At 45.1% G+C, this 25,569-nt stretch overlaps 1 protein-coding gene across 2 annotated transcripts in view; it reads left to right on the top strand.

The window, feature by feature from the left end:
- Positions 1–23,298, top strand: part of MINDY4 (MINDY lysine 48 deubiquitinase 4) — an 84,616-nt gene extending 61,318 nt beyond the window's left edge. For both annotated transcript variants that reach the window (XM_073002815.2, XM_078378306.1), the window contains 3 exons: positions 7,123–7,303; positions 12,179–12,251; positions 21,661–23,298. In XM_073002815.2, the coding sequence (XP_072858916.2) occupies positions 7,123–7,303; positions 12,179–12,251; positions 21,661–21,709 (303 nt within the window). In that variant the 3' untranslated portion in view covers positions 21,710–23,298. The remainder of the gene's footprint in view (positions 1–7,122; positions 7,304–12,178; positions 12,252–21,660) is intronic.
- The last annotated feature ends 2,271 nt before the right edge of the window (positions 23,299–25,569 follow it).

Below are 25,569 nucleotides of genomic sequence, written 5' to 3'. Positions count from 1 at the left end.
AATCTAACAGATAGTTAACCAAACAAACGGGGGGGGGGGGGAGAACACAGCCAAAGCATCCATCCTTCCCCTATGGCAGTGGTTCCCCAACCTTGGGCCTCCAGATGTTCTTGGACTTCAACTCCCAGAAATCCTGGCCAGTAGAGGTGGTGGTGAAGGCTTCTGGGAGTTGTAGTCCAAGAACATCTGGAGGCCCAAGGTTGGGAACCACTGCCCTATGGATCAGAGATTTCACCATTGTCTGCTCATCAAAATATCTTCAAGGGGATTCCGGTGAGCACTGATTATTCACTATAGACTTAATCCCCCCCCCCCCCCCATAGCTCCTATGTTTTTCTGGGCCAGTTATATATCAGCTTCCAACTTTGGTTTACAAAGTCTCTTGGCTGATCCCGTAGTTACTGTACATTGATGAAGGGCCTTTCGTTCTGTCAAAGCTGGCGTCTGGCTTGCTGGCCCGTTGAGGTCAGGAAAGCCCTAAAAACAGAGAAAATGCTTTGTTTGATATTCTTTTTCCCCAGTCAGCCATAGCTTCAGTTTGGGGCAGGGTTGTTGTGGTGTGTGGGTGTGGGTGTGTTTTTGTGGTTTTTTTTGAAAATGCTTGCCAGATATCAAATGGTGTGGAGTAATCCAGAGTGGTGCCATGAAAGTGCTGCCACCAGTGAAGTTGATTACGGGCAATGCCTTTCTGTTTATGAACAGCAGGGAGGGCTGGGCACAGTTGTGAGATGTCGAGGACCACGGTTTGCTCATTTGATGAAAATATATTTCTGTGTTTTATGTGTTCACAACAGAAGTGACTTTAAAGACCACCCCACCGCCCCCTTTTCTCAGCTCATGGTGTGTGTCATCAAAAGGGACTTCTTTCTATTTAAAAGAAATTACCACCCACCTGGGAAAAACGCAGTATATTGTTTTTCCCTTTTTTTCTTCTTCACCATCCAGAGATGGGCAGGGCAGTAGCGTTCGTTTCATCACATGTCTTGTGCGAGGTGCAGAAGGAATTAGCTGCTGGATAGCTCCGTGGTTTAGGTAGAGCCAGAGGCTGGGGGTTCGATCCCTCCCCCGGGCCTCCTTGATAGGGACTGGATTCCTTATCGATAGGGTCCTTTCCAGCTCTACAGTTCTAAGATGATGATGATTAAATTTAACATTACATATTAACGTGGATGTTGGCAAGTCTCTGGGTAGGAGTCCGAAGTCTGAGTCTTTGGTACCAAGTCCCTATTAAAAATAAGGCTTTTCCCCCCAGCGGTGGGTGGGTCCCAAGGTGTGAATCGAGTTCAAGTTATTGAAAAAAAAAAACGAGTCAAGTCTGGGTCATGTCAAATTAGTCCAATTTGATAGCAAGTCCCAGGACTCAGCTTTCCCATCCCTGCATATTCATATATTTATTTCTTACTCTTTGTTTATTTAGTCAGTTTGTATCTTGCTCCCATGAGTGTCACAGCACTACCTTGGGCAGATTACAACTCGTAAAACAGAAGACAAAAATAAAAATAGAGATATTAGCATTTATATAGTATTGATATTGTAATGTAAGTGCCTTTTATGCTATCCCTTTGATGGTATCAATCCTATGATGGTGACAGCCACTGTTAAAGCCTTCGTTGTCGTCAGTTTAGGCTCCCTCACTTTTGCAAAACATCTCAATGAAGAGTTTTGAAGGTTGTCCCTTGTCATGATCTCTAACTGATACGACGTGTCTCTGCGCACGTGGCACCCTTTTTCCTTTGGGGGGGGAACTCACACGTACAGCAAACAGAGGGCTATCTGAATTAGAATCATAGGGTCATAGAAAAGTGAAGTTGGAAGGGGCCCATAAGGCCATCAAGTCCAACCCCCTGCTCGATGCAGGAATATGAATCAAAGGATCTCTGACAGGTGGTTGTCTAAATGTCTCTTTAATGACAACGTTGGAGCGCTCACCACCTCTCGAGGTCACAGGTTCCGTTGTCATACTGCTCTAACAGTTAGGAAGTTTTTCCTGATATTCAGCCTAAATCTGGCTTCCTGTCACTTGAGCTCATTCTTGTGTGTCCTGCACTCTGGGATGATAGAGAACAGATCCTGCCCCTCCTCTGAATGACAGTCTTTCAAATATTTGAAAAGTGCTCTCCTATCTCCCCTCTGTCTTCTTTTCTCAAGGCTAAACATGCCCAGTTCTTTCCATCTTTCCTCCTAGGACTTGGTTTCAAAAACAAGCCATGAAACCATTCCTCCCCATTTTGTTGCCCTTGGAAGTCCATGCAGTACCCCAGCAGCGACCGTCTGTCTGCAGAATCTATATTATTTGCACTAAAGCGTTATTTGCACAACATTGCATGCACACAACCATTGTTGTTCCTGTCTCTGGCTACAAAACACCTCCCCTCTCACAAGGCAGGAATTATTTGGCGTGTCATTATCCTTCCCTGGAAGGATCAGCAAAGTGTTTGTACCCTATTCTTTCTATAATGTCTCCACTTGCATAGGAGAATCTAATCACAGCCTAGTTTGTTTCCATTTGCACAGTTGCGCAAGTCCTGGAAACAGTTTCCTCCTCATCCCTTTTGAGCTGGCTGCAGAGACGATGCCTCTCTCCTTGCTGTAAACGTGCGGTGAACTTACAAGTCACTCCTCTGGACCTGTCTGGGCCACTGTATTGTCGAGGAGAATTAAATCAACCATGCTGGGTTAAGAAATAAAGTCTAACATGTGTAGAGACACCATCGTCACCCCCCCAGGGAGCTGAAAATTAGCCTGCCTTTTCAGGTGCCCCCCCATGAAAGAGTTGACATTTGACAAACAATGAAGACTGGCTTGCCTGGAAGAGAAGAGGGAAGGGAAGAGCTCTGATTTTGCCCCATCTCTGCCATTTTTTTCTTGCCGTAAATGTGTCAGGAACAATGCAAAAGCGATGAAGGGTTGGTGGTGTTTCGAATCACCTTTGTGCAATAATAATAACACAATAACTCAACATGCCGGCAACTCATTTCCCTTCGGGCAAATGGATTTGTTCTGTGTTTTGCCAAAGCCACTTATCTCTGTATCACCCGAGCCTTGCCACAGCTGGGTTCAGCTTCAACAATATATCGGCTGGGCTTGGAGGTGATGGGGAACCATGGTTTCCTGCTGTACTGACGAACAAGCTTGAGTGAACTTTGAGCCCTCGCCCTCTCTTGCTCTCCTCTTTCACAGCCCCAGTGAGGGTTTTTTCCCCCTTCTGATTTGAAAGAAATCACATGTCTGGATTAGGGAACCTGCCGTTTGTTTAAACTCTAGATTCAATTAGGCATCCTTCAGTCTCGAGAGACAATGGTATAACGTGCTCTGAATGGAGGACTTGGAACAGCGTCTCGTGTGGCTGAGAAGGCCAATTCGAGAGGGACCATCCCTTCCACACTGAAGACCAATACAGTCTGTCCCCTGTTCAGCTCCCTGATTTTGCTGCTTCCGGGACTGCCTCTTTGCCTCAGCCTGCTGGACAAGGGTCTCTTCAAATTGGGAGAGGCCATGATGCACCGCCTGCCTCCAGGCTGAACACTCAGAGGTCAGGGTTTCCCATCTGTTGAGGTCAATTCTTAAAGTCTTCAGATCCTGCTTGCAGATCTCCTTGTATCGCAGCTGGGGTCTCCCTCTGGGGCGATTTCCCTGTATTAATTCTCCATACAGGAGATCCTTTGGAATTCGACCATCAGCTATTCTCACGACATGCCCAAGCCAACGTAGACGTTGCTGTTTCAGTAATGTATACATGCTAAAAATTCCAGCTCATTCTAGGACTACTCTATTTGGAACTTTGTCTTGCCAGGTGATACCCAAAATGTGTTGGAGACAATGCATATGGAATGTGTTCAGCTTCCTCTCCTTTAAACTCCAGTGAGCTACGATTTTGAAGCCACAAGCCATTTTATGCTGGCATATTCTTAATATTGTGGTTAAGATAAAGAGAAAGGAGGGGAAAGTGTGTGAGCCCAAAGTTCGCGGAAGTTTGGTCATCCAGAAGGGAACACTAGCTCTGTCTTATGCTGAACCAGGCTGCAAATAATACTATATATTCCTACAGCTGAGCTGTAGAGACTAATGAAAGAATAGGAACAAAGCTTTTTGAACACTGTATACTTGTGTTGGGAGTGAGTGTCTTGGTTTGTTCCGAGCAACTGATTTCACTTTTTGGACATTTAACCAAATCAGACCTTGAGGTGGCTTCAGGTATTATTCCCAGGAAAGAATAGGAAAAAAAGAACCTATAGTGTCAGAACAAAGCCTGATGCGGTCTGTATTCTGTTCAGATCATGACCCAATCAGTTGTATATTGGAAAATCCATGAGCGGGATGACAACAGAGTATTGACCTTTAATCTGAAGGTCAGTTAACAAAGGGTGTTCTGACCTCAAATACTGCTTGCTGACCATTGTTTATTTGTTTCTTTAGTTGATTCATTTTATTTTTTAAACTTATACTTTTTCCATCTAGTGGACAGGCCTTTACTCTGGGTGGCCTCCAAGAATATTATTATTACAAACAAAACTGAAATAATAATAAACACACATAAGCAAAAACCCTAACCCTAATCCGCCCTTCCCCAGTCTATGGACCATACCTTACAATACACAGCATATTGGCAGAATTAAAGGGACAGAAAAGTGGAGGGAACCCAGGATAAACTATGATGGCATATTAAAGATTAACCCATTTGTTTCTGCCGGCGCTTTTTTGTGGCTCATCATCCACTTTTTGGTGGAGTACTCCTGTGTGTTTGAAGAAGGGAATTGTGAATTCATGAATGCTCACAGTGAAACTCCATTCATTAGTCTTTAAAAGTGACCCTCTATTTAGTACTTGGTGGGTTGTTATTTCTCACCTTACCCCTCTCCTTCAATTTTGCCAAAATGCGGTGGCGGACTTAACATGGCTCCTTCTTTGGAAAGTTACAGTACATGGTTGCATTGAATGCTTCAATTTGTGGAATTGAGGAAGACAGAAAACCCTGCTTAGCAGCCAAATTCAGCCAGGATCATTATGTGCCTTGTAGTAGTAAAATAGTATTTGTTTGTAGAGAGGAGCGTGGGGCAGCGGTTGTTCTACAGATGCTTTCAGAGATTGGCATGGACTTCTGGTTCAGTGGTTTGTACCAGTTTGTTTATCTTGCCTCCCCTGGCAGGCGCCCACTCAGGGGCAACGCCCGGAGGAGGCAGGGCAGGGAAGCCAGGGCACAGCTTCTGAGTGGGCACTCACCAGAGGAGCCGGAACTGGGAAGCACCAATCACCTGTTCGGCTGGTAAACAAACCGGCACAAACCACAGAACCTAGCAGTTTGTGCCCATCTCTATGTTTGAATCCTTCCCATCATTCCTCATTTATGGGCTGTGCTGACTAAGGGGTGATGAGAACAACAGACAAAGAACATCTGGAGAACCGCAATTGCTCATCATTGTCACAGAAGAAAAACGGGATGCAGTAGCTTGGCCAGCATCCTCTTGGAGGCAATTGTGCAAGATGTGCTGTTTCCCAGAATCCTCTGTGTCACACAGGTTTTCTGTGATAGCCATGAAAGTTCATTTTGCTTATTAGAAGACCTAAGAATGTGGGAAAGTTGTCCTTGAACTGAGAAAGTTTAATCACTTTACTTGGGCCATGTATGTGGTTTTTACTCCAGAGAAACATCTTGGCATGTTTCTAATTTCACATCAAAAGACATTCTTACGAAATCGTTCCTTCTGGAGCTGGGGCAGGGGAAGGAGCCAAACCACTTGTTTGATTTTCAAAATGCCGCCATATGCATGTATTTAGAAAGGAAATCCTTCTGATATTATCTTCCCGGAGAGAAATCTGCCTTTTGGTCTTTTTCTGACAACTTATTTATAACTTTGGGTCTCTCTGCTCACAATTCAAGAATTTATTGAAAAAGCAAACAAGCGAAGCAAAACTGTTCTGCGGGACAATGGCTTTAAAAAAAAAAGGGGGGGTTATTCTTGGAGTGATGAGGCAGAGAATGGTTGATCCATCCAGCTTGGAGAGAAAATGTATGAGAGAAATTTGAATTTCTAGTAAAATTACTTTTGCTATGCAGTAGAAGTACAGAGACCCGCAGAGGAAAATAGCTACAAGTTCCCCCTTTCTCATTGACTAGTACTTAAAGTTTCAAGAACTCACTCTGAGACATTTACAGGAGAAAGATTTTTTTTTAAAGTTTCTTTACTTACAGTTGCTTGAAATTACAGTTTTGTGCACGTTGCTTTCTTCCTGCACACATTTTTAGCAACCAACTGAAGAGATCAATAGGAAAGCAAACAAACAAACAAACAAACAAACAAAACCCTGCTCCAACAGACTACAGAGAGGAAAAGAAACACTCAGCAAAGAGGCAGGGCTGTCTGAATTCAACCTCTGGAAGGAATGATTGGCTCGTGTTGGGTAGACGGGCAACCACAGATTGCCTATGCTTCCTTTATCCAGCCTCTGCTTGAAACATCTAACAAAAGCAGAGCCGACCACCTTCTGAGGATGTCTGCTTTGTTACGGAACACCTCATATTGTCAAGAAATACATCCCGGCGCATGAAAAAATTATTTTCTTCAATCGTAACTCCCCGAATCTCCCATTATGGCTAAATCCACTTAAGGGACCTAGAAAGTGATCTTGACCGATGTAGTCTTTGCTTTACTCCTCTCGGCCCTGCAGGGAATCTTGAAAGCCCAAACTGCAGAGGATCAGGGACACACCACGGCAAGTCTTTCCCACCCGGTTCTGGCCAAGCCGTGAAGGAGGACCTCCATCACTGGCTCTGCCAACATGGTTGAGATTTCAGATATTAATTATGCAATAATTAACAACGTAATTAATGAATTGCCTGTTGGAGCATCTCTTCTTAAGATCGTCTACCCGGGCAATCCAGTCTATCCAGGTGTCGCAATGAATCAATCGATCAATAATGCATAATTAAGCTACTAGGGAACAGCACTAACATGCAGGAGTCTCTCCTCTTAGTCTGAAATGTTTCTGGAGTTGCTTTCGTAAGGGCAAGGATCTGGAAAAATTCAAGACACTGCAGCCGTTATCGAGTTCTAAATGATTCTTCTTGTTTGAAATACCGGTATCTCTTTTTTAAAACAGATGCCATTCTTCTCTCTTCTTCAGGTTGGCTGTTATTTGAAGACCCCCAAGCTTCCCATATGGCTTGTGTGCAGCGAAAGTCACTTCAGTGTCCTCTTCTGCCTGACCAAGGATTTACTCGGGGACTGGAGGGCGGAGCGGCGGTTTGATCTGTTTTACTACGACGGCTTAGCTAATCAGCAAGAGGAGATCCGTCTAACCATCGGTATGGAAAGCAATAGCTCTCAGGAGACTAAGCTATGGGTGTGTTGGGCAATACCGGTGGTAGAATGCCGATCATGGCAGGACTCCAGATGTGTTTGGATGCCACTTTTTTGATCCTCTACACTGGTGCTTCTCAACGTGGGGTCCCCAGATGTTCTTGGACTACAACTCCCAGAAATCCTAGCCAGCACAGCTAGTGTCAAAGTCTTCAGGGAGTTTTCTTCCAGGAATATCCAGGGACCCAAGGTTGGGAGTCACTGCTCTACACCATGTTTTCAGGGATCAGGAATAAACTCTGGAATCGCATGCTCTCTCTCGATTTGATCCTGGCTTGGAGGGTTTTGTTTTCACGTTAGATGAAAAGCCAGTTTGATCACTCAGGGATGTGGGAAGGGGGACTCAGAGTGTCATCCATCCTTCGGCTTTTAAATCATGATTTTGAGGACCTGCAACATCATGTCCAAAGGTGATGGGATGGCCATAGTTGCTGCCACCAAGGGGGGGGGGAGTTGAAACTGGTGCAATTCTTTGTTTGCGTTACCAGTTCAGTCTGTTTTCGTTCTGAGGAGGTTTTCCTGTGTAGAGATCAGTCTGATAGATTGTTGTACTCAATCCAGTCATATTTTGGATCAAACCCTGATTTTGCTTCCAAATACTTTCCCAAACATTTCCAGAAACACCCTTCTACTATAACATTTCAAAGTAGTGAATGGGTCATTCTATTGCTGTTCTGTGTCACTTTTGCATGAGTGTGTACATTTCTCCTGCCTCGTTTCCTCATTAATCTTCATTTTAATCTGCATAAAGACCCATTCTCTAGATAGGTATTTTGGACTATATTCCTTCTCAAAAAATGAACTTTTGGAAAGCTACCAGGTTGTGTTTGTTTAAACAAATATTTAAGATGCCTTTTAAGATCATGTCCTTACAAGAAAGCCAACAATTTTTTTAAAAAATGAAAATATAACCATGTTTTCAACAATCCAAATCAATAAAACAATTGCATAACTGCAGGACCAAAGGCCATTAGAAATAAATTATAACTCAAAAGAGTTACATATTCAGATGGAACAAAGCTGGAAAATGGTTCTTTAAGCCCTCTTTAAAATAAGTCAGGCCAGGTGTATCTGATGGACAGAGAGTTCTAGGTTGAAGTTCGGTAATTGAAAATGGCAGTTCGTTCTGGTTCATTTCTCAGCCAAACAGGTGTTTGGCGGTTCTCAGCCCTGCCTCCTCTGTTGCGTGCCCATTCAGAGGCAGTGCACAGGGGAGGCAGGGCAGGGCAGGGAAGCTGGAGCACTGACTCTGAGTGGGCCCCCACTGGAGGAGGCAGGGCTGGAAAGCTACGAATACCTGTTTGGCCAAGAAACAAAGTGGCGTGAACCAGTTTGGCAGTTTGTGCCCATCTCTAGACCTAAAGCACCTTACAAAACTGGTGGATAAGGACACTATAATATTACAGATGCCATTAAGCATACATTAGTATTCAAATACCATTTTGGGCCAGGAATAAGGCCCATTGGCAGATGAAGTTTCCTCCATGGGGGGAAAATAAGAAAATTGGGTGTGTCCAGAAATTGCCTTTTGATTTTTAAAAACTGGATCATTAAGGATGTTAAACATGGCAACAGTCCAGTGTGATCAATTTAAAGTGTTTTTTGAAGGCTTCCAGGAGGAGCAGCTCAGCTTTCTGAGAGGTGTTTGATGGAGCTGGGGGACCTCAGCCCTATGCTAAGTATTGCTGATGGCACTTACTTTCTCACAATATCTAGAGGTATGGCCGAGGCCTAAAAAAAATCAACTTTTCTTCTCTTTCTATAAATAGTTTGGTGCTCAGTGCTCAAACCCAACATTGCCAGCTTTTTAAATTTGCTTTGCTCTTCTACATCTTCTATCTGTACAACACGGCCAACTCTTTAGATTGGCTTTGCTCCTATGTCTTCTGTCTTAGCCCAGTGTATGGAGATGAACAATATCTGCTCAGCCCCTGCCACTCCCGTGATTACACAAGAACGTAATAAAAACCAAGTGGATCCAACCAAGATGTTGGCCATCTACTGCAATATTATGTTCGCACAGGGGCTGACCAGAAAAAAGTTGGCAAAAAAAAAGTTGGCAGTCCAAACCTCCCCACCATCTCCACTAATGCCCCACCCCTCTATGGAGCAGACCTACAGTCATGACATTTCAGGACAGCTATTTGAGAACGTTGGATTCCCAGTGTGATGTAGTGAACAGAGTGCCAGACCAGGACTCTGGAGAATCTTGGTTCAAATCAGTGGTGGGATTCAGCAGGCCAACAAACGGTTCTGCAGAATCAATAATACATTAGCTACCGGTTCTGTAGAACTGGTGCGAACCTGCTGAATCCCACCACTGGTTCAAATCCCACTCTTGGCCATAGAAGTTCACTGCGGGAGGTGGGGGACTGGAAGTGGTAAAACCACTCCGTAAAATATCTCACTTACCTTGAAAGCCCTGTTAAGGTTTCTATAAGTCAGTTCTTATTTGATAGCACAAAACACACATTTGAGAATATGACTGAAAACAGAAGCAATTACAGTGATGTCATACATTGCCCCACTCCTCAGCTACCGCTAAACACATTAGCCGCCTAGAGTGGTCCTCGCTTGACCAGATAGGCGGGATATAAAATAAATAAATAAATAAATAAATAAATTCTTTACACCTGATGTCTTCCTACCCCTGTAGCCCATGTGGGTTTCCCACTTTGGATGCTGTTCTAAAGTCCGTTTTATGTCTGCCTTCGGTCTCCCAGTCCCTGTAAGTACCCGGAAGGCTCAGCCTTCCCAGAATTTGATTGTCTTGCGTGTTGTCACGGAGCAGCTGCAGCTATGAAAAAACCCTTGCGTTCGCAACCCGCCCACGCGTCTAACCATGTTGTCCCTTCTAGACGCCCAGCGCGCTGGAGCTGAGAAGCGCTGTTCACAAAAGGAAGTGAGGGACGGGAGTGGGTGTCCCTCAAGAGCTGTCTATCCAAGAGGTGGAATTCGCAGGCGAAGGAGGAGTGGAATTTGGTGCTGAGTTCTGGCATTCTCTTCCATTCTCCCGTTGATTTCTGAGAGCATTTGGCCCAGAGCGACACCACTGACCTCTTCTCTTCTCCCTGTATTACCAGAAGGGGGCTGGAGATCCACACGGTACAGATTCAAATATTGCGATTCTCCCCTGAGAAGAACACACGGTTGCTGCCAATGGGCCCGATGTCTAGATAAACATCTGTGAGAAGATGGCACTGTCATTTAATGTTAAGGAGATCAACTTTAGGGGAACTTGCCCTTTACAAATTCGCACACGCCTCTCTTCTCAAAGGGAAAGGAAACAAGAGATGGGCTGTGTAAATTACCGAAAATCTGGGCCGGGGGGAGCTTTATTTCAATCTTGCCTTAAAGACACAGAATCTTGTGGGCTTAAAAAAATTCTCCACGAGATTGTTTGTTGCATTAGGGCAGGTAAAAAAATAGGAGCGAATGAGGAATCTAGAAGTATTTTTCCCATGCCAAGGAAAAAAGGACTTTCTATGGGGTGTCTTGAATCATCCATCATTTAGCTACGTTGGGTGACTCTGTGTTCTATTCTTACGGCCAGAATCCTATTGTCAGTTTATGCTTTTAGAACAGGAAGTACATAAGACTTGGTGACAAATTGGCACTCATTAACGAGGTGCTGCTTGGGTTCCTAAATACATACCTGATGGTGCACACGGCCCAGAAAGCCACCAGCTCTAAGGAATTGCAGTTTGTTGTCAAGACTTATCCAGATTCTCCTGAGCAAGTGTACATTATCAGGAGGGAAGTAAGGGAAGGAGAAAAACTTTTCTATCCCATACATAAACACTTGCCCTTTTATCATAGAATCACAGAATAATGGAGTTGGAAAGAGCCTATAGGACCATCAAGTCCAACCGCCTGCTCAAGGCAGGAATCCAAATCAAAGCAGATCTGAAAGATGCTGGTCCAGTTTTCTTTTGAATGCCTCCAGTGCTGGAATCACTATCACTATATATATGCGCATGTGGGGGGGAATGAACCCCTGCTTCTTTTCCATCTCCTAAACCAGGGGTCATCAACCCCCGGTCCGTGGCCCGGTGCCGGTCCGTGGGTTAGCTGGAACTGGGCCGTGGACACAGATCTCCACCCCCCCCCACCGTGGGGCAGCCAGCCTGGGAAGCGCCCCGATGCACAGCTTTGCTTCTTTGCTTGCTGGCTTGCTCGCTCCCCACCCTCCGTAACAAGCCAGCAAAGAGTCAAAGCTGTGCGTCAGGGCACTTCCCAGGCTGGTTGACCCACGGCAGCTTACCCGTAGGGAAGGGGCGCTGGGGGAAGCATTAGCATGAAGGCCACACACCTGCAAGTGTGACACACCCACCAGCAAGCATGACACACCCACCAGTAAGTGGGGGGTCCTCACCCCTCAACCGGTCTGTGCATGGAGCACACACACCCCAAACGGTCCACGGACCGAAAAAGGTTGGGGACTGCTGTCCTAAACCAATGGTTCCCAGCCTTGAATCTCCAGACTTTCTGCCAACTTCAGAACTTTGAGACCATCAGCCTTTTTATGTAACCGCCACCTATTTTAGTTTTTTTTTTGGTTTTAGATGCTTGTTTTGAGTTTGCTTCATGCATGTAGCTAGCACTGCAATTCCCGGAAGCCTTCACCACTAGCTGTGAAGAGCAGGATTTCTGGAAGTGGTAGTCCAAGAACATTTGAGGAACCAAGGTTGGGAACCACGGTCCTAAACCTTTTTTCTTCTTCCCTTGCCCTTGATGCATAGACGGCCCTTAAGACATTTCCGCCACCCTTGGTCCAACCCTGGGAATAGGATAATAACATGCCAGGTTTGTTCTTGCAGATACGTCTCGGCCGTATGTTGAGGACAAGGATGACGACTTAACTCCTCCCCTGGAACATTGCATTCGGACCAAGTAAGTGAAATCCGCTGTGGGAGTGGAAGGCATTCCTTGCCCTCACCTTCCTTGATCTCATATTCCTTCTCAATATTCTTGTTATTTATTTCCTTCCCCCCCCCCCCACAAAGGTCCTGTGCTTTCATATGGTGGTAATCCATGCCAATCTTCAGTTCTTTTGCTCTTGACATTGGAAGTGAAAAGTTTCACAGATATTCTCCTGGCTCTGCAAAAATATGATTTTTTTGTGCATTGCTCACATTTCAAGATAGGGTTTCCTGAGATTCGCGCGGCCCCTACGCTGGGTACATTCAAAACTCAACTGAAAACATGGCTGTATGTCAAGGCCTTCCCTCCTGCCAGCACCTAATCTAACTTAATTTATTTTTCTCTCCTTTATCTATTTATTATTTGCAATTATCTATGATTTTTGTCATTTTCTGTTAATTGATTTTTAATTTATTTTATTATAATTGTATATATGTTCTTGTTAGCCGCTCAGAGTGGTATAGATTTACCAGATGAGCGGGATATAAATCAAATAAATAAATAAATAAATAAATATTTTTTTCCCTTTTTTGCAAAGCATTAGCAAAAATTCATTCTGCACAAAAACACTGTTTTCTTTTCTTAATGCTGCTGCTGCCACCATAAATCTCCCCTTCCCCCTACCTAAAAAAAAAGAAGAGAAGGAAAGATTCTGGTCTTTTCACTGAATCTGTGGTGGAGCCCCTCCAAAGAAGTATACATATAATCCCAAATAATTCCCTGATCCTTCTTTGAAGGCATCACAAAAGGAGAGGGTTTCCCCACACCTGGTAGCCTGAAGTTCCATAAGCTAACAAGGCACCACGGGGCAACACATTGCTTTCTGCTTCTCTCAAATCTCCTGCCAATCAGTTGCCATTGATGCTGGGTTTTTCTCTCCAGAGTGGAGTGGGATGTCTCCCAAGATGCTTTGACAACACAACAGAGAAACATCTGTTTGAGGATCACAGAGGGACTCCTTTGCTATCATCTCAGCAAAGATGAGAGAGAACCTCTTACATCTCTCAGCTGTCTAGCATGCAAGAATCAACACCCGGAATTTCCCCCTGTTTTTTGACTCCAAATGCCAGGGGAAACTGGGCTGTTCTTTCCTCTCTGTTACCCAGCTGCTAAAAACAGAGAACTCTGTGTGTCCTCAAAAGGTCACAACCCTTGGGGGCAAAGGCAGGCGGTGCTGTCTGTGGCCATTTTTCCAGTGGATTTTTGCTGGTCTCAACACAATTCTTCCTAGCACATCTTGAAGAAGAAGAAAAGTCTGATTCATGCTCGCACAGAATTGCGCTCAGTTGCCTGCACGGTCAGATTTGGTGAAAATTGCATGCCCCACTGTTTTGAATCGTAGATCGCTCTTTCTGCGAAGCGTCGGTTGGGAAACCTTGCAGGATGCCAACCGAAAATTGCAAACATGGGCTTTCCACTTCCCGTTCTCTTGTCTTCAACAATGCCAGCTAAATTGCACTGTCGCTCATTAAGTTATCTTTTGCCTCCCGGGCATCTTTCAAAGAGCTGGTTTCAACAGCCGTTACACACTTTGTTTGTCTGATCATCATGATCTGTTTTGTCACTAATTAGGCCTGCCTGATTTTTCTTCCCTCTTGAGTGTTCTTCTCTCTGTGTCATTTCCAGGTGGTAGCTTTCCCTCAAGAATTGAAGGTAGTAGGATAAAATTGTTGTTATCTGCAGTGCACCCTTGTGTGTATGTGTGCATCTGTTATGAGCGCTTAAGTTGCTTCCAGTGTATGGTGACTCTATGAGTTAATGACTTCCATAAGGTCTGCTCAAGGCCAGCAGACTAAAAGCTGTGGTTCCTTTACCAAGTTAGTTGATCTCATGTTTGGTCTTCCTCTTTTCCCACTCCTTGCTAAGAATTTGACAGAGTTGGTTTCTGTAGCTTGAATGAGCTCTATTGGTCTCTCTGTGACTGTTGCTTTATTTCTTCTAATTGCTTTGAGAGCAGCTTTCCCTTCACTTTCTAAAACTGCATTTTTCTTCCACCAAAGAACAAGTCTGCACTATTTTTTAAAATTTTTTATTGAATTTATACCCCGCCCATCTAGTCAACTGACTCCTCTGGGCAGCTAAAGTAGACATCTCCATTCCTTTATCCATGGTCTTTAGTGAAACAGCACTGGTAGGTTTCTTAACATTTCAAAAAGCTGTAAAACCTGTTTTACCAATGATTACAATGACACACAAAAACAAAGTATGTTGTTATGGCAGGCAGTTATGTTTCCTTGAAGAATCTCTGGAAAACTATAATCTGCTGCACAAGCTAAATAAGCGGGATGTACAGTCCACATTTAAGATACCTGTTTTCTTGTTAGATCTGTAGCGGGTTTAAAGGTAGAGCATAAAGCCATGACAGTCAACAGGAACAGGCTATATATCGGGTACATTATTCAGATTTTAAAGCTGTTTGTTAATGATGAAGACTGAGCTTCAGAAAATTCCTAACAGTCACCAGTCCAAAGGATCTGGGTTCCATGGATCCTGAACATATTCATTTAGGTCAAAGTCAAGGTTCCCCTTGACATTTAGTCCAGTCGTGTCCGACTCTAGGGGGCGGTGCTCATCCCTGTTTCCAAGCCGTAGAGCCAGCGTTTGTCCATAGACAGTTTCTGTGGTCACATGGCCAGTACGACTAGAAACGGAACGCCATTACCTTCCCACCGAGGTGGTACCTATTTATCTACTCGCATTTTTACATGCTTTCGAATGGCTAGGTTGGCAGGAGCTGGGACAAGCGATGGGATCTCCCTCCGTCGTGTGGATTCGATCTAACGGCGCTGGTCTTCCGACCTTGCAGCCCAGAGGCTTCTGTGGTTTAACCCGCAGCGCCACCATCTAGGATGGGCAAATTAGACCACCTTGCTTAAATCTAGAGGCCAAACAAGAATCTCTGTTGCCTAAAAGCTGAGAGTTACTTTTTTAGACCACAGTTCCCACCCCTTCCACACCAGCATAATGACTGGCCATCCCGAATTCAGAATGGCGGGACTCTCTCTCTCTCTCTCTCTCTCTCTCTCTCTCTCTCTCTCTCTCAGAGAGTATGACCCCTGAGAAGCATCTACCCTTGCCCTCCTTTTACCCCTTGTTCATAAAAATCAAGGAGGCCAGGTCCCTCTCTCCCGCGTGTCTTTCTGATGCCATGTCCAACCTCAGACTGCTGTGGACTGCCGCGAGAGCATTCATCCTTGCCCCCCCCTCGCTCAACACAACCTGGGCTTCCAAACATCTGTGTCAGCGGCTGGATTCTAATCCGAGAGCCCAGCGGAATGTGCATCTCTTTGAGCTTTCTTGGCAAACGCCACGCGGGCTAATCCGTTCCATCACCCCGAGCAAGAGAGCGAGACTTCTTCTCCAGTCCCAATCCTGTGTTCTTTTCTGTCTCCGGCAGAGGAAATAACTTTGGTTAGCTCTCCCCGAGGGGAAAGTGGGGGTGCGTGCGTGTCTCTTCTTTGATCTGGCCTTGATCTCGAATTCGGTGGCATATTTTGTTAACCCCTCCAGTCTGCCTGGCTTGGATGTATACCTGTGGGATGCGATAACGTTTTTCACCCCGCTCCCCTGTGGCACATTCCGCAAATAAATAAATAAATAAATAAATAAAAAATCTTTCAACCAGAATTGCCCCCAGGTTGCGTCGATATTAGCTGTTACGGGAAAGGAGGCTTACTTGATGGTCCAACACGACCGGCGAGGTTTTCCAAAACAAGACGATTTGAGCTTTGCAGATCTTCTATGCTAGGGATGCTTCTCAATTATGTATATTGCTCTCTACCCTCAACCTCACTAACTATAAGGCCAACTGGAGTAGGAATGGGGGTGGGATCCTGTCCCTTTCTCTCCCCCCCCCCACCGATTGTCCTGGCTATCAAAGCCCTTCAATTGCAGTCTTGAAATGAGAATCAAGATTCAAGAAATTTACAGGAACTCTCCAGCAACATGGAAGGGACCACAGCTTGGTCACCCCCAAAAAGAAGACTACCTGAACTCCCATATGGTCTCTTCTCCCAACATTGTCCTAGATCTTACCTGCTTGATTGCTCCACTGAGAAATATGTCCAGTCGATCAATGGCATTTGTAGCCCACTTTTTCTCCAAAAAGCTTAAAATGGAAAACATGATTCTCTCTCTAAACACATACACCATATATTTATTCTTACAACAGTCCTGCACAGTCACTTAGGTTCCTTGAGAGTAAGTATCCAAGATCACTCAGCATGATTCAGAGGGAAAGATTTGAATTTTTTTCCCTCCAGCCCTAGCTCACGCTCTAACCCCTACATCACACTGTCTCTCTGCTAATTCTCCCCCCCCCCTTTCTTCCTTGTTACTTAGCCACCGTCTCGGATTGCCAAATTACATGCAGGGATGGGAGGAAGAGATGAGAAATACTGGTCTATCCATGGTCTCTTTGTGTGTCTTAAACAAAGCTTGGGATGGGAGATCACCCAGTCCCACCAAACTGGGTCCTTTCCAGTTTCTTCATCTTTCTGGAAATGATTTCCACCCCCATAATCCACCTACAGCCCAGCAGGAGACGCTTTGCAACCCTCCTGTTGCCCTTTCACCCAGAAGCCTTTCCTACGAGTCTAAGTAAGTCTTGTTGATCTGCTGGGACCAACCAAGTAGATTGTACACTACTTCTCTTAGTGGTCCAAAGCCATGTCATTGTGCTTTATACATCGGCTGGGTGCTTTTTTATTTTAGCTTCATTTTTACACCTTGAATGGTCGTCTGATGTTACGGTCTGTGGACTAGGTCAAGCACTCCATCTGTGGATCCAGAATGGATCCAGCGTGTCAAAGGATAGAAGAGGGAGGCTTGAGTTCCATGGAGGAAAGGTGAGGAGTCATTATAATGAAGTGAAAAGGGGGGGGGAAAGCAGTTGGACAAATCATCTCACCTGGTGTAAGATACGGCCATATGTCTCCAGGTCCATGGTTTGTGGGCCCCCTTCCCGTTGTCCATCGGCCAGCAGGAAAAGGTGTTCTTATTTTGACAAGCTTTTTACCCGATGTGCTGGTCTTCCTTCTCTTATTTTAAGTAAAGTTGCATTTGTGTTTTAATTAGGTTTTCTTAACCTTAATTGCATTTTAATAATACGAGTTTAATTCTGTTTCAGTATTTGCAACTTAGTGCGTTGCAAAGCTGTTTGATTTAAAAACAACCCAGTAGATGATGAACTGACACTGGTTTCAGTTCTGCAAGAAGGGCAACACACCAATCATCAATCAGTCAGTCAATCAGTCAATTATTCACTTAGACAATCACACACATACACACGGCTGTCTTCCAAAAAAAAAAAATGGTGAAGAAAGACCTTCTAAAATGAGATGGAAGCGCTGCCAAGTGTTTCAGCCCCTGCTTTTACGGCAGTGGTGTCGAACTGTGGCCCTCCAGATGTTCTTGGCCTTCAACTCCCAGAAATCCTGACCAGCAGAGTTGGTGGTGAAGGCTTCTGGGAGTTGAAGTCCAAGAACATCTGGAGGGCCACAGTTCGACACCACTGTTTTACGGCATTTGCTGTTAGGAGGGGGAGCATGAATGCACATGAATTCATCCCATGTGCAAGATGATCCCAGTCCTGTCGATTCAGCCCTCAACCCTGGAATTCTTAGGACTTCAGCCTCAGGTTGACTCTTTCTCTCCACTTCAAACAAGTCTTGCAGAACGAGTGGATTTTGGAGTCACATTGTTCCGTGTCAGCCACGATCGCTTCAGCATCAGGCCCACGTGCATTTTGTAGGGGGGAAATGAGATAAATGGAATGAATGCCGTTGGCGCCTTAAAACCAACAAAGCAAACACCAGCAGATGCCCATGGAGCTGCTAGCCGCCTTGAGAGGGTCTAATGGAGCATTTGCTTAGCGAAAATGTTTATGGTTGAAATAGAAGTTGCAGTTACTTGGGAGTCTTCAGATCCCGTACATGAGGAATAGGGAAGAGTATGCGGACAACAAAGAGGTTGATCCTTAGATATCAAAAGACAGGAAAACAGATGCACACAGATCCTGCCCCTGGAAAAAAATGCATTTTGATGAGCAGAGCGCACCAACTTCCATATATAGTTGTAAAACGGGCCTAACAATCCAACTCCAGATTTTATTGAATCGCTTTGACAAACATTAGCTCTAGAATTATTGTCAAGCTTTTGAATCATAACATGCCGATGTAAAACATTGAATTAGGAGTTATACGGTCCCATCCTGGTGATTTTATGGCGGCGTTAGTGTTGTCTTTAATGCTTTAAGGGTAGTTTTTGTGGCTGGCTTTCCTGTTTTATATTCTCTCTCTTTTTTTAATTCTTTAGATTTGTGCACGCCACCCTGACGGAATATTTAGAAAGGCAATATATAAACACTTCCTATAAATAGCACAATAAAATAAAACGGCAGTGACGAACACCCCTCGCGAATTCCCAGACCACATGCTCCTGGGTCAATAGTTTTGGTCAGAAAGGATTAGAGATGTGCAGATTGCTTTCAGTTTGTGTCCCTTTCGCATGTGATATTTCTGTTGATGACCAACTCTGAAATTCGGGATCCTATCAAAATCTACGAATTGCAGAAATTTGCAAACATGTGGTGTTTTATAGCACATACCTTACCTTTTCGAGCATCCTTTCCTCCACAAATAATAGGTGTGATCCAATGAGCATTTGCCCCCTTCTTGGTCCACTACAGGGACAGTAACTCCTGTTACTGGTGGCCAAGTGACATGAGAGTTATAATGACAGCCTGTCTCCAGAACGTTCGTACCTGTACCTTTCTGGATCCCATTCAGGGACGACTGTTTTTTAGGTCCCGGGAGGATTGCTCCATTTTGGTTTCTCTCCAGCACTTGCGAACACTGGAATTGAACTTGCGGCTTTCAATTTCCCTTCAACTTAAAGCTTCCGGATATTGTTAAGTGGTTTAAGAAGACAGCTGAGTCACTCTGTGATATTCGGAAAACAAACTTTTCTGTGGAGAGGCAGAGGAAGCAAGCAAAAGTTTTGTGTGTGTTTTTTAAGTCTGTTAGAACAGTGCTGGTGTACTATGTCTCTTAGCAAAAATAATAACAAAATTGAAAGCTTCCTTGCAGAAGGAAGAGGAGAGGCATCAGGTAGGGGGATATTTTACTTTGATTTCTTAATGGAGACTGCTAAATAGGCGTGGATGCGATTTGGATGCAAGGACCCTAGTAGGAGCATGGCATAGATGGGTCGTCTAGTGGGAGTGAGGTGGTTTTCAGTCAGTCCCTGAGTGCAATACTCTTTTACCTTGGGAACAACATTTAGCTTTTTCAGTGGCAGATGTGTGGTCATAAGAATTGAATTTGATTTGGCTTAAATGACACGGACAGTGTCGGTGTTAAGTCACTCATTACAGGGCTTCACCCCAGATACTCCAGTTACACTCTTTTGGGGAGAACTACTAAACAGTTACAAAACTGCCATAGCACTGGGTAAAAAAAAAAAAAAAGATGATGTCAGACTTGGTGTGGCCCTACTTTGGAACCCTGATGTATGATCCCTCTGTTACGTCATTTGGGGGCACTCTCTAAAATCCGGAGTTCACTCTGTAAACTAATGCAACTTGAGTTCAAGACGTTGGTGTGTCGGGTGAGAGAGCACCCCAGATTTTGGAACTCAAGCGAACAGAAATGTGCGTGATTGTTTCTCACCCATGTGGGAGGGAAGGATCTGCAGAAATCCACACTGCCATTTAAAATTTGCGTTTCAGTGTGTACCATAGAGTAAAATGCACCTTTTAATAAGCATTTGGATATGAATTTTTGATGCTGCATGTTAAAAGCTAAAGTTGTATTAGATATCCAGTGTGTTGTGGTGGATACAGAGGCTGACTAGGACTCAGGAGGACTGGGTTTGAATCCCCTCTTGGCCACAGAAGCTCACTGGGGGAGTGGAACTGGTCAAGCCACTCCTTAAAAGATCTCGCTTTTCTTGAAAGCCCTGTTAGGGTCACGATAAGTCAGTTCTGACTTGATGGCCAAAAAACAAATAAAAATACACAAGCTGTACTGTAAACTTTAGTGACGGGTTAGGGTCCACTTAGTCATTTAAATCAGGCCGCTACACTGCAGAAGGTAAGCCACTGAAATTCCTGGGCATCCCTAAATTTTGGGGGTGCACGGTGGCCAGATCAACCAGGGCGCTCCATAAATTTTTCTCTGGTGACCCTGTGTGAAGGCAGCTGTCATGGAGCTGATGGCTGCCTTGCCTTGATTTAGACAAGGAAATAGGTGATCTTCCAGGGTCCAGGGAGTGGGAGCCATGTCCAAAACACAGCCTTCTATCCCATATGACATATCTATGTGCAGTTTCAGTGGGAAGAAAAGGCAGAGGCTGAGAGCTTTCCTGCTTTCTTTCTGTTCCTTTGTTGAGTGTACGTAAGGGCATCACAGAGGTTATAGCACACACTGTCTCCCCAGGTTGACAGGAGTCAATAAAGACGGCAAAGATGGTAATGTTCCAAAGAGCCTTTTCAAAGAGAGCTGATGTCCCTCCACCCCTCTCTTTCCAACCTTTCCGTGTGGTTCTCACAGCCCATTTCAACCCAGTGAGTCAATTTGGCTGCCTTTTGAGCTCCTTTGAAGTCATGGCCATAAATAACGATGTATGACAAAGATGTCTTAGGAAAACAATCAGTCCAGGTCAGGGCAGGTCCCAGCCCTCGTTCTGAAGGACGCCAGCAGGAAAGGGGCTACCGATGAGTTCCCATTTTCACAGCTGACGACCTGGAGCCAAGGCTCTGACAGCCCCCTTCCTAACTCAGGTTGCCTCCCTCCAGCAGATTCTTAAATCTAACTTAACACCTATAACTTTCATTTTGTTGTGTTGACCCCACACCGTGCCTTTCCACCTTTCCTCACATGCCCTTTAGTTCTGCCTTGGTCCTCGCCAGATCTTGAAACGGTGGTCTGACTCCAGCTCCCATAATGCTGGCCGGGCAATTCCGAGAGACCAGCGTTGGCGTTAAATACCATGAAATCGCTTGTGGCTTATGCTGGCATGAAAAACGTGTTCAAGGCGTGGGAGAGGTTCAAGGGGCATCGTTGCAATTCCTCTGACTTCCCATGGCCGAGCCAGGATTTGGACCCTGGTGTCCTGGGTTCTAGACCAAAACCTTTATCGATGACTCTACACGGCCTCTCTTTCCCTTGCACCCCGAAATCATTTTCCTAAGCTAATCATTGACCCTTTGGCTGTTTCTCATAGTTGCAGGGGCCACCTGGTGCTGCCTTACGTGGTTTGCAAAGGATCCCAGTCCTTGCTGTTTTAAACAGAGCTCACCCCACGCTTCACAGGAAGAAGGCAGGGAGGATGAGATGATGGAAACCCCTCAGAATAAATCCATCTGTTTTGCCTCTAGGTGGAAAGGAGCGGTTGTCAGCTGGAATGGCACAGAACCCATCCTGTGACTGATAGGAACCAGAAAGCTCAGGACCTCTTTCTTCCCACACTTGGAAGGAAGCCGGGAAGGTGTTGTGTTCCCTCTTCGCACATGCAATGGGACCAAGTGTCATAGGGTGGGCCGTCCAGGGTTTTTCACCTCGTGCACACATCTCTCGTGTAAACACTGGCCGCGCTCCTGCGGAGTTGCATTCCTTTGTTCCGTACAGAGTGGAAGAGCGGAGGATCAACAGGGAGAGCCGACAACAAGGTGCAGGAAAGAGCAGTAAATCTGTCGGCAGCTGGCCACGTTCCACGTTTCTGAATCCATTCCACGTCCTGCGATTGTCTCGACTGAACAACACAAACTGCACCCTTTTGTCTTTTCAAGCATCCATTCTTTCCCACTGCCTCCTTTTCCAACCAGGAAAACAGAACCAGACCGAAAAAGAAAGAAAGAAAGAAATGTAAAAAGGGATTATATCTCAATTGTGTCTCTGTCTTAGGCTACGGGAGATTTCCCCTGTCCTAAAAGAATGGGTGTCACTGTCAGCTTTTCTCTCTCCCCACAAACCAGGACCCTCTCCTTATCCTGGCCATATCAGGAGACACAGGGGGGTGTTAGGCCTCTTGTTTGCACAAACACACTTCTTATCAAGGCCAAAGAATATGGCTTTACAAAACGGCTCTGTGCTGTCATCTTATCTTGACAATATGGTCTTTTATCTTGCCTGGTTCCAGCCCCAGAACATTGCTTGACCAGCGAAATGGTTGGGTTGCCATTCTAAGCATTGAGGATAACGAGCTATAAACCAGATCCATTGAGTTATACACTGGAGCGGTGTACATTTCTGTTGATCCGGACATGGACCCCACAAGATTCTAACATTCCCCCATAGCAATTTCCCCAATAAATTAAACTCCGATCAGTTTAATTTATGAGACGTTAGCTTGTGAGTCCAGGTCATAGCATGACGCCCCCCCTCTGCTGGCCAAGAGAATGAATATGGATCAAGGATATCTCTGACTCACGCAGAGGATCTGATAGGCAATACAGAAAAAGCTGAGGATGGGATTTGCCACTATAAGCCAGGCAGCAATGCCAGGCACCTTGAAGATTCCTAAAAGGTTTAGACTGGATCTCTATCAGAAGCATTTCCAGTTATTTTATGACATTATTTCTCTTGACATAGGTATCATAAATAAAAACTGCACCCCAAGACCGAGCTGGGGAGATTCTCCTTTGATCAGTCTCATTGATTTATACAAAGTCAGGCAGCTCAATCAATGGTCGGATCACTCGCAGCTCGGAGCTGTGTCGGACATCCTCTGCTTTTTTGCAGGGTGGGGCTGAGGAACTTTAAGCTGATTTATCTTCCTCCGTCATGTCTTGGACTTTTCAACAGCCACGCCAATGTATTATTAGCAGCCTTTACTTGTAATTTCTTTCCCTACTAATCAAAGCAAAAACCACCTTATTTTCCAGAAGCCTGTTTTCAAAGAAAGATAAATCTGTGGTTTCCCTAACACTACTTGCAGCGTCAGAATTTTTATTTCCATTAAAAACAATTAGAGGGTATCTACACACATTTTTAAATAAAAATTTGCCTTAAAAGAAGATTTGGCAGTCGTTTTGTGCTTGCTGTTTTGCCACCCATGAGTGGCAAACTGAGAAATTCAGCACTGCACTCGACTTTCCTGACAAGTGTGAAGCAGACAATTTCACACCTGTGTGTGCAAACTTTCAACTTGAAAATACGTTCAAGACGTTCTTGGGAAGAAAAAATGCTTGCCGTCCTCGGATGGAACTTCTGGATCCCGCTGGGTTATCGAAACATGTTGTGATGCTGACTAATAACTTCCCTTGGATCAAAGCTGTATTCTTGGCTGCACATTGTGGAGATGTTAGCTGCTGTTTCGCAGCCCCATCACGGCGCCTGAGAAAGTTACTGTGAGGGGCTCTCGCTCCTGAAATCCTCCAGGGTTGGGAGTTTGAGGAGTGGCAGTTAAAAAATAATTAATTCTTCCAAGCTCTGATCATGTCTAGCAGCTACAGAGAATGAGAACTGCCGTGATGGTCCTCATACTTAGTTCAGGAAAAAAAATCTGTGTATCTGAGTGCTGCTCTCTCTCTCTCTCTCTCTCTCTCTCTCTCTCTCTCTCTCTCTCTCTCTCTCTCTCTCTCTCTGTGTGTGTGTGTGTGTGTGTGTGTGTGTGTGTGTGTGTATAAAAGAGAGAGAGAGAGATTAAAGAGTATTAGACCTGTAGAAGCACAACCAAATCAATGCCTTCCAGCTGCAAATGATTAATCATATTTATAAATGCTATCATGGATTTTTTTTTCTCATGAGAAGAGAAGACTCCCTGGAAAAGCCCCTGATGTTGGGAAAGTGTCGAGGCAAGAGGAGAAGGGGACGACAGAGGATGAGATGGCTGGACAGTGTCATCGAAGCAACCAACATGGATTTGACCCAACTCCAGGAGGCAGTGGAAGATAGGAGGGCCTGGCATGCTCTGGTCCATGGGGTCACGAACAGTCGGACACAACTAAACAACAAAATCATGGATTTTTTTTAAAGTGTGGGTGGAGGGGAGCCATCTAAAACAGTGGTCCCCCAACCTTTTTCACACCGTGGACTGGTTTAGCAGGGGGGTGTCCATGCGTGGGTGGGTGGGGCATGTGTGCTTCCATGTGGGGGGCATGAGAGCATCTGTCCGTGTGTGGGTGGTGTCTGCATGCATGGTAGGGTCGTGCATGCATGGGTGGGGGCATCCATGCATCAGTGTGTGCATGTGAGGGGGGGGGAGGGAGTTTGCTTGCCGAGGGGGGGAGGAGATCTGTCTCCACAGCCCGGTCCTGCGAAGATAACAGCTCGCTATGGGCTGCGGACCAGGCGTTGGGGACCCTCTGATCTGAAAGGTCTCAACTTGAAGTCGGATGTACCACTCACCGTCCTTTGGTCCTTTCCACCTTATTTGGCTCTGCCGGTAAGCAGTAGGAGAGTATCATTCCTTCATTCATTCATTCAAAATATTTTTACCCAGCCTTTCTTCTTAAAAGGACCCAAGGCAGCTTAAATCATTAAAAGGACACTATTTAAAAGCTGAAAACAGTAAGTATACAAATATTTAAAAAGGAATTAAACAAGCATCCTATTAAAAAGGGCAAACGAAACCAACCCAAAAACCACATGTACAAGCAACAGAGCACAACAATCCAATTTGAAAAATCCCCTCTCAGATGGGGCCAGTCGCTAAGGAAAAGCCTGCTTGAAGAGAGAAAAAAAATCTTTTTTTTTTGTCTTTGCGGAAGGAGAGCAAAGATGGGGCCAGGCTGCTCTCCAGTGGTAGGCAGTTCCACAGTCTGGGAGAAGCCACAGAGAAGGACCCTCTCCGGTGTTCCCATCAAGTGTGCCTGTGAAGAGTACTTTGGTCCAGGTGATACTGAGTTAACAAAATCAAACGTACTGTACTGCAAAAGTAAGAGTAAGATACGGACAGAGGAAAGCATGGCATTTGGGGGATTTAAACCTTCCCATGTGGGTGTTTAAAAGTGGGCGGGGGATCCTCATCATCAAACTGCAGAGCTGGAATGGCATCAGTCGATGCATTCTATTGTTTCGTCGGCCGAAGCAAGGGATAAACAGCAAATTATAAATAGAAGTGGGACGGGAAGGATTAAGGGCACTGTTCAAAATCTGGATTGGGGCCATGTGTGTATGAATAAAAAAGATACGGATCTTTCTGCATTGCATGCTCCCAGTTTCACGTAGCTTTTCATTTGTAGGAAGTCAACGAGAGCTCTCTCCTTTAGCGTCCGGGCCGTTGAGAGAAGCAAAGTTTGGCTCTCAGCGTGTACCAAGTTTCACGAGCCTCAGGCGGCCTATTG

The sequence above is a fragment of the Pogona vitticeps genome, chromosome 6, assembly GCF_051106095.1.
Source record: "Pogona vitticeps strain Pit_001003342236 chromosome 6, PviZW2.1, whole genome shotgun sequence".
Taxonomy (NCBI): Eukaryota; Metazoa; Chordata; class Lepidosauria; order Squamata; family Agamidae; genus Pogona; species Pogona vitticeps.
The sequence above is the reverse complement of the archived record's forward strand: the minus strand, read 5'-3'. Positions and strand labels throughout refer to the sequence as shown.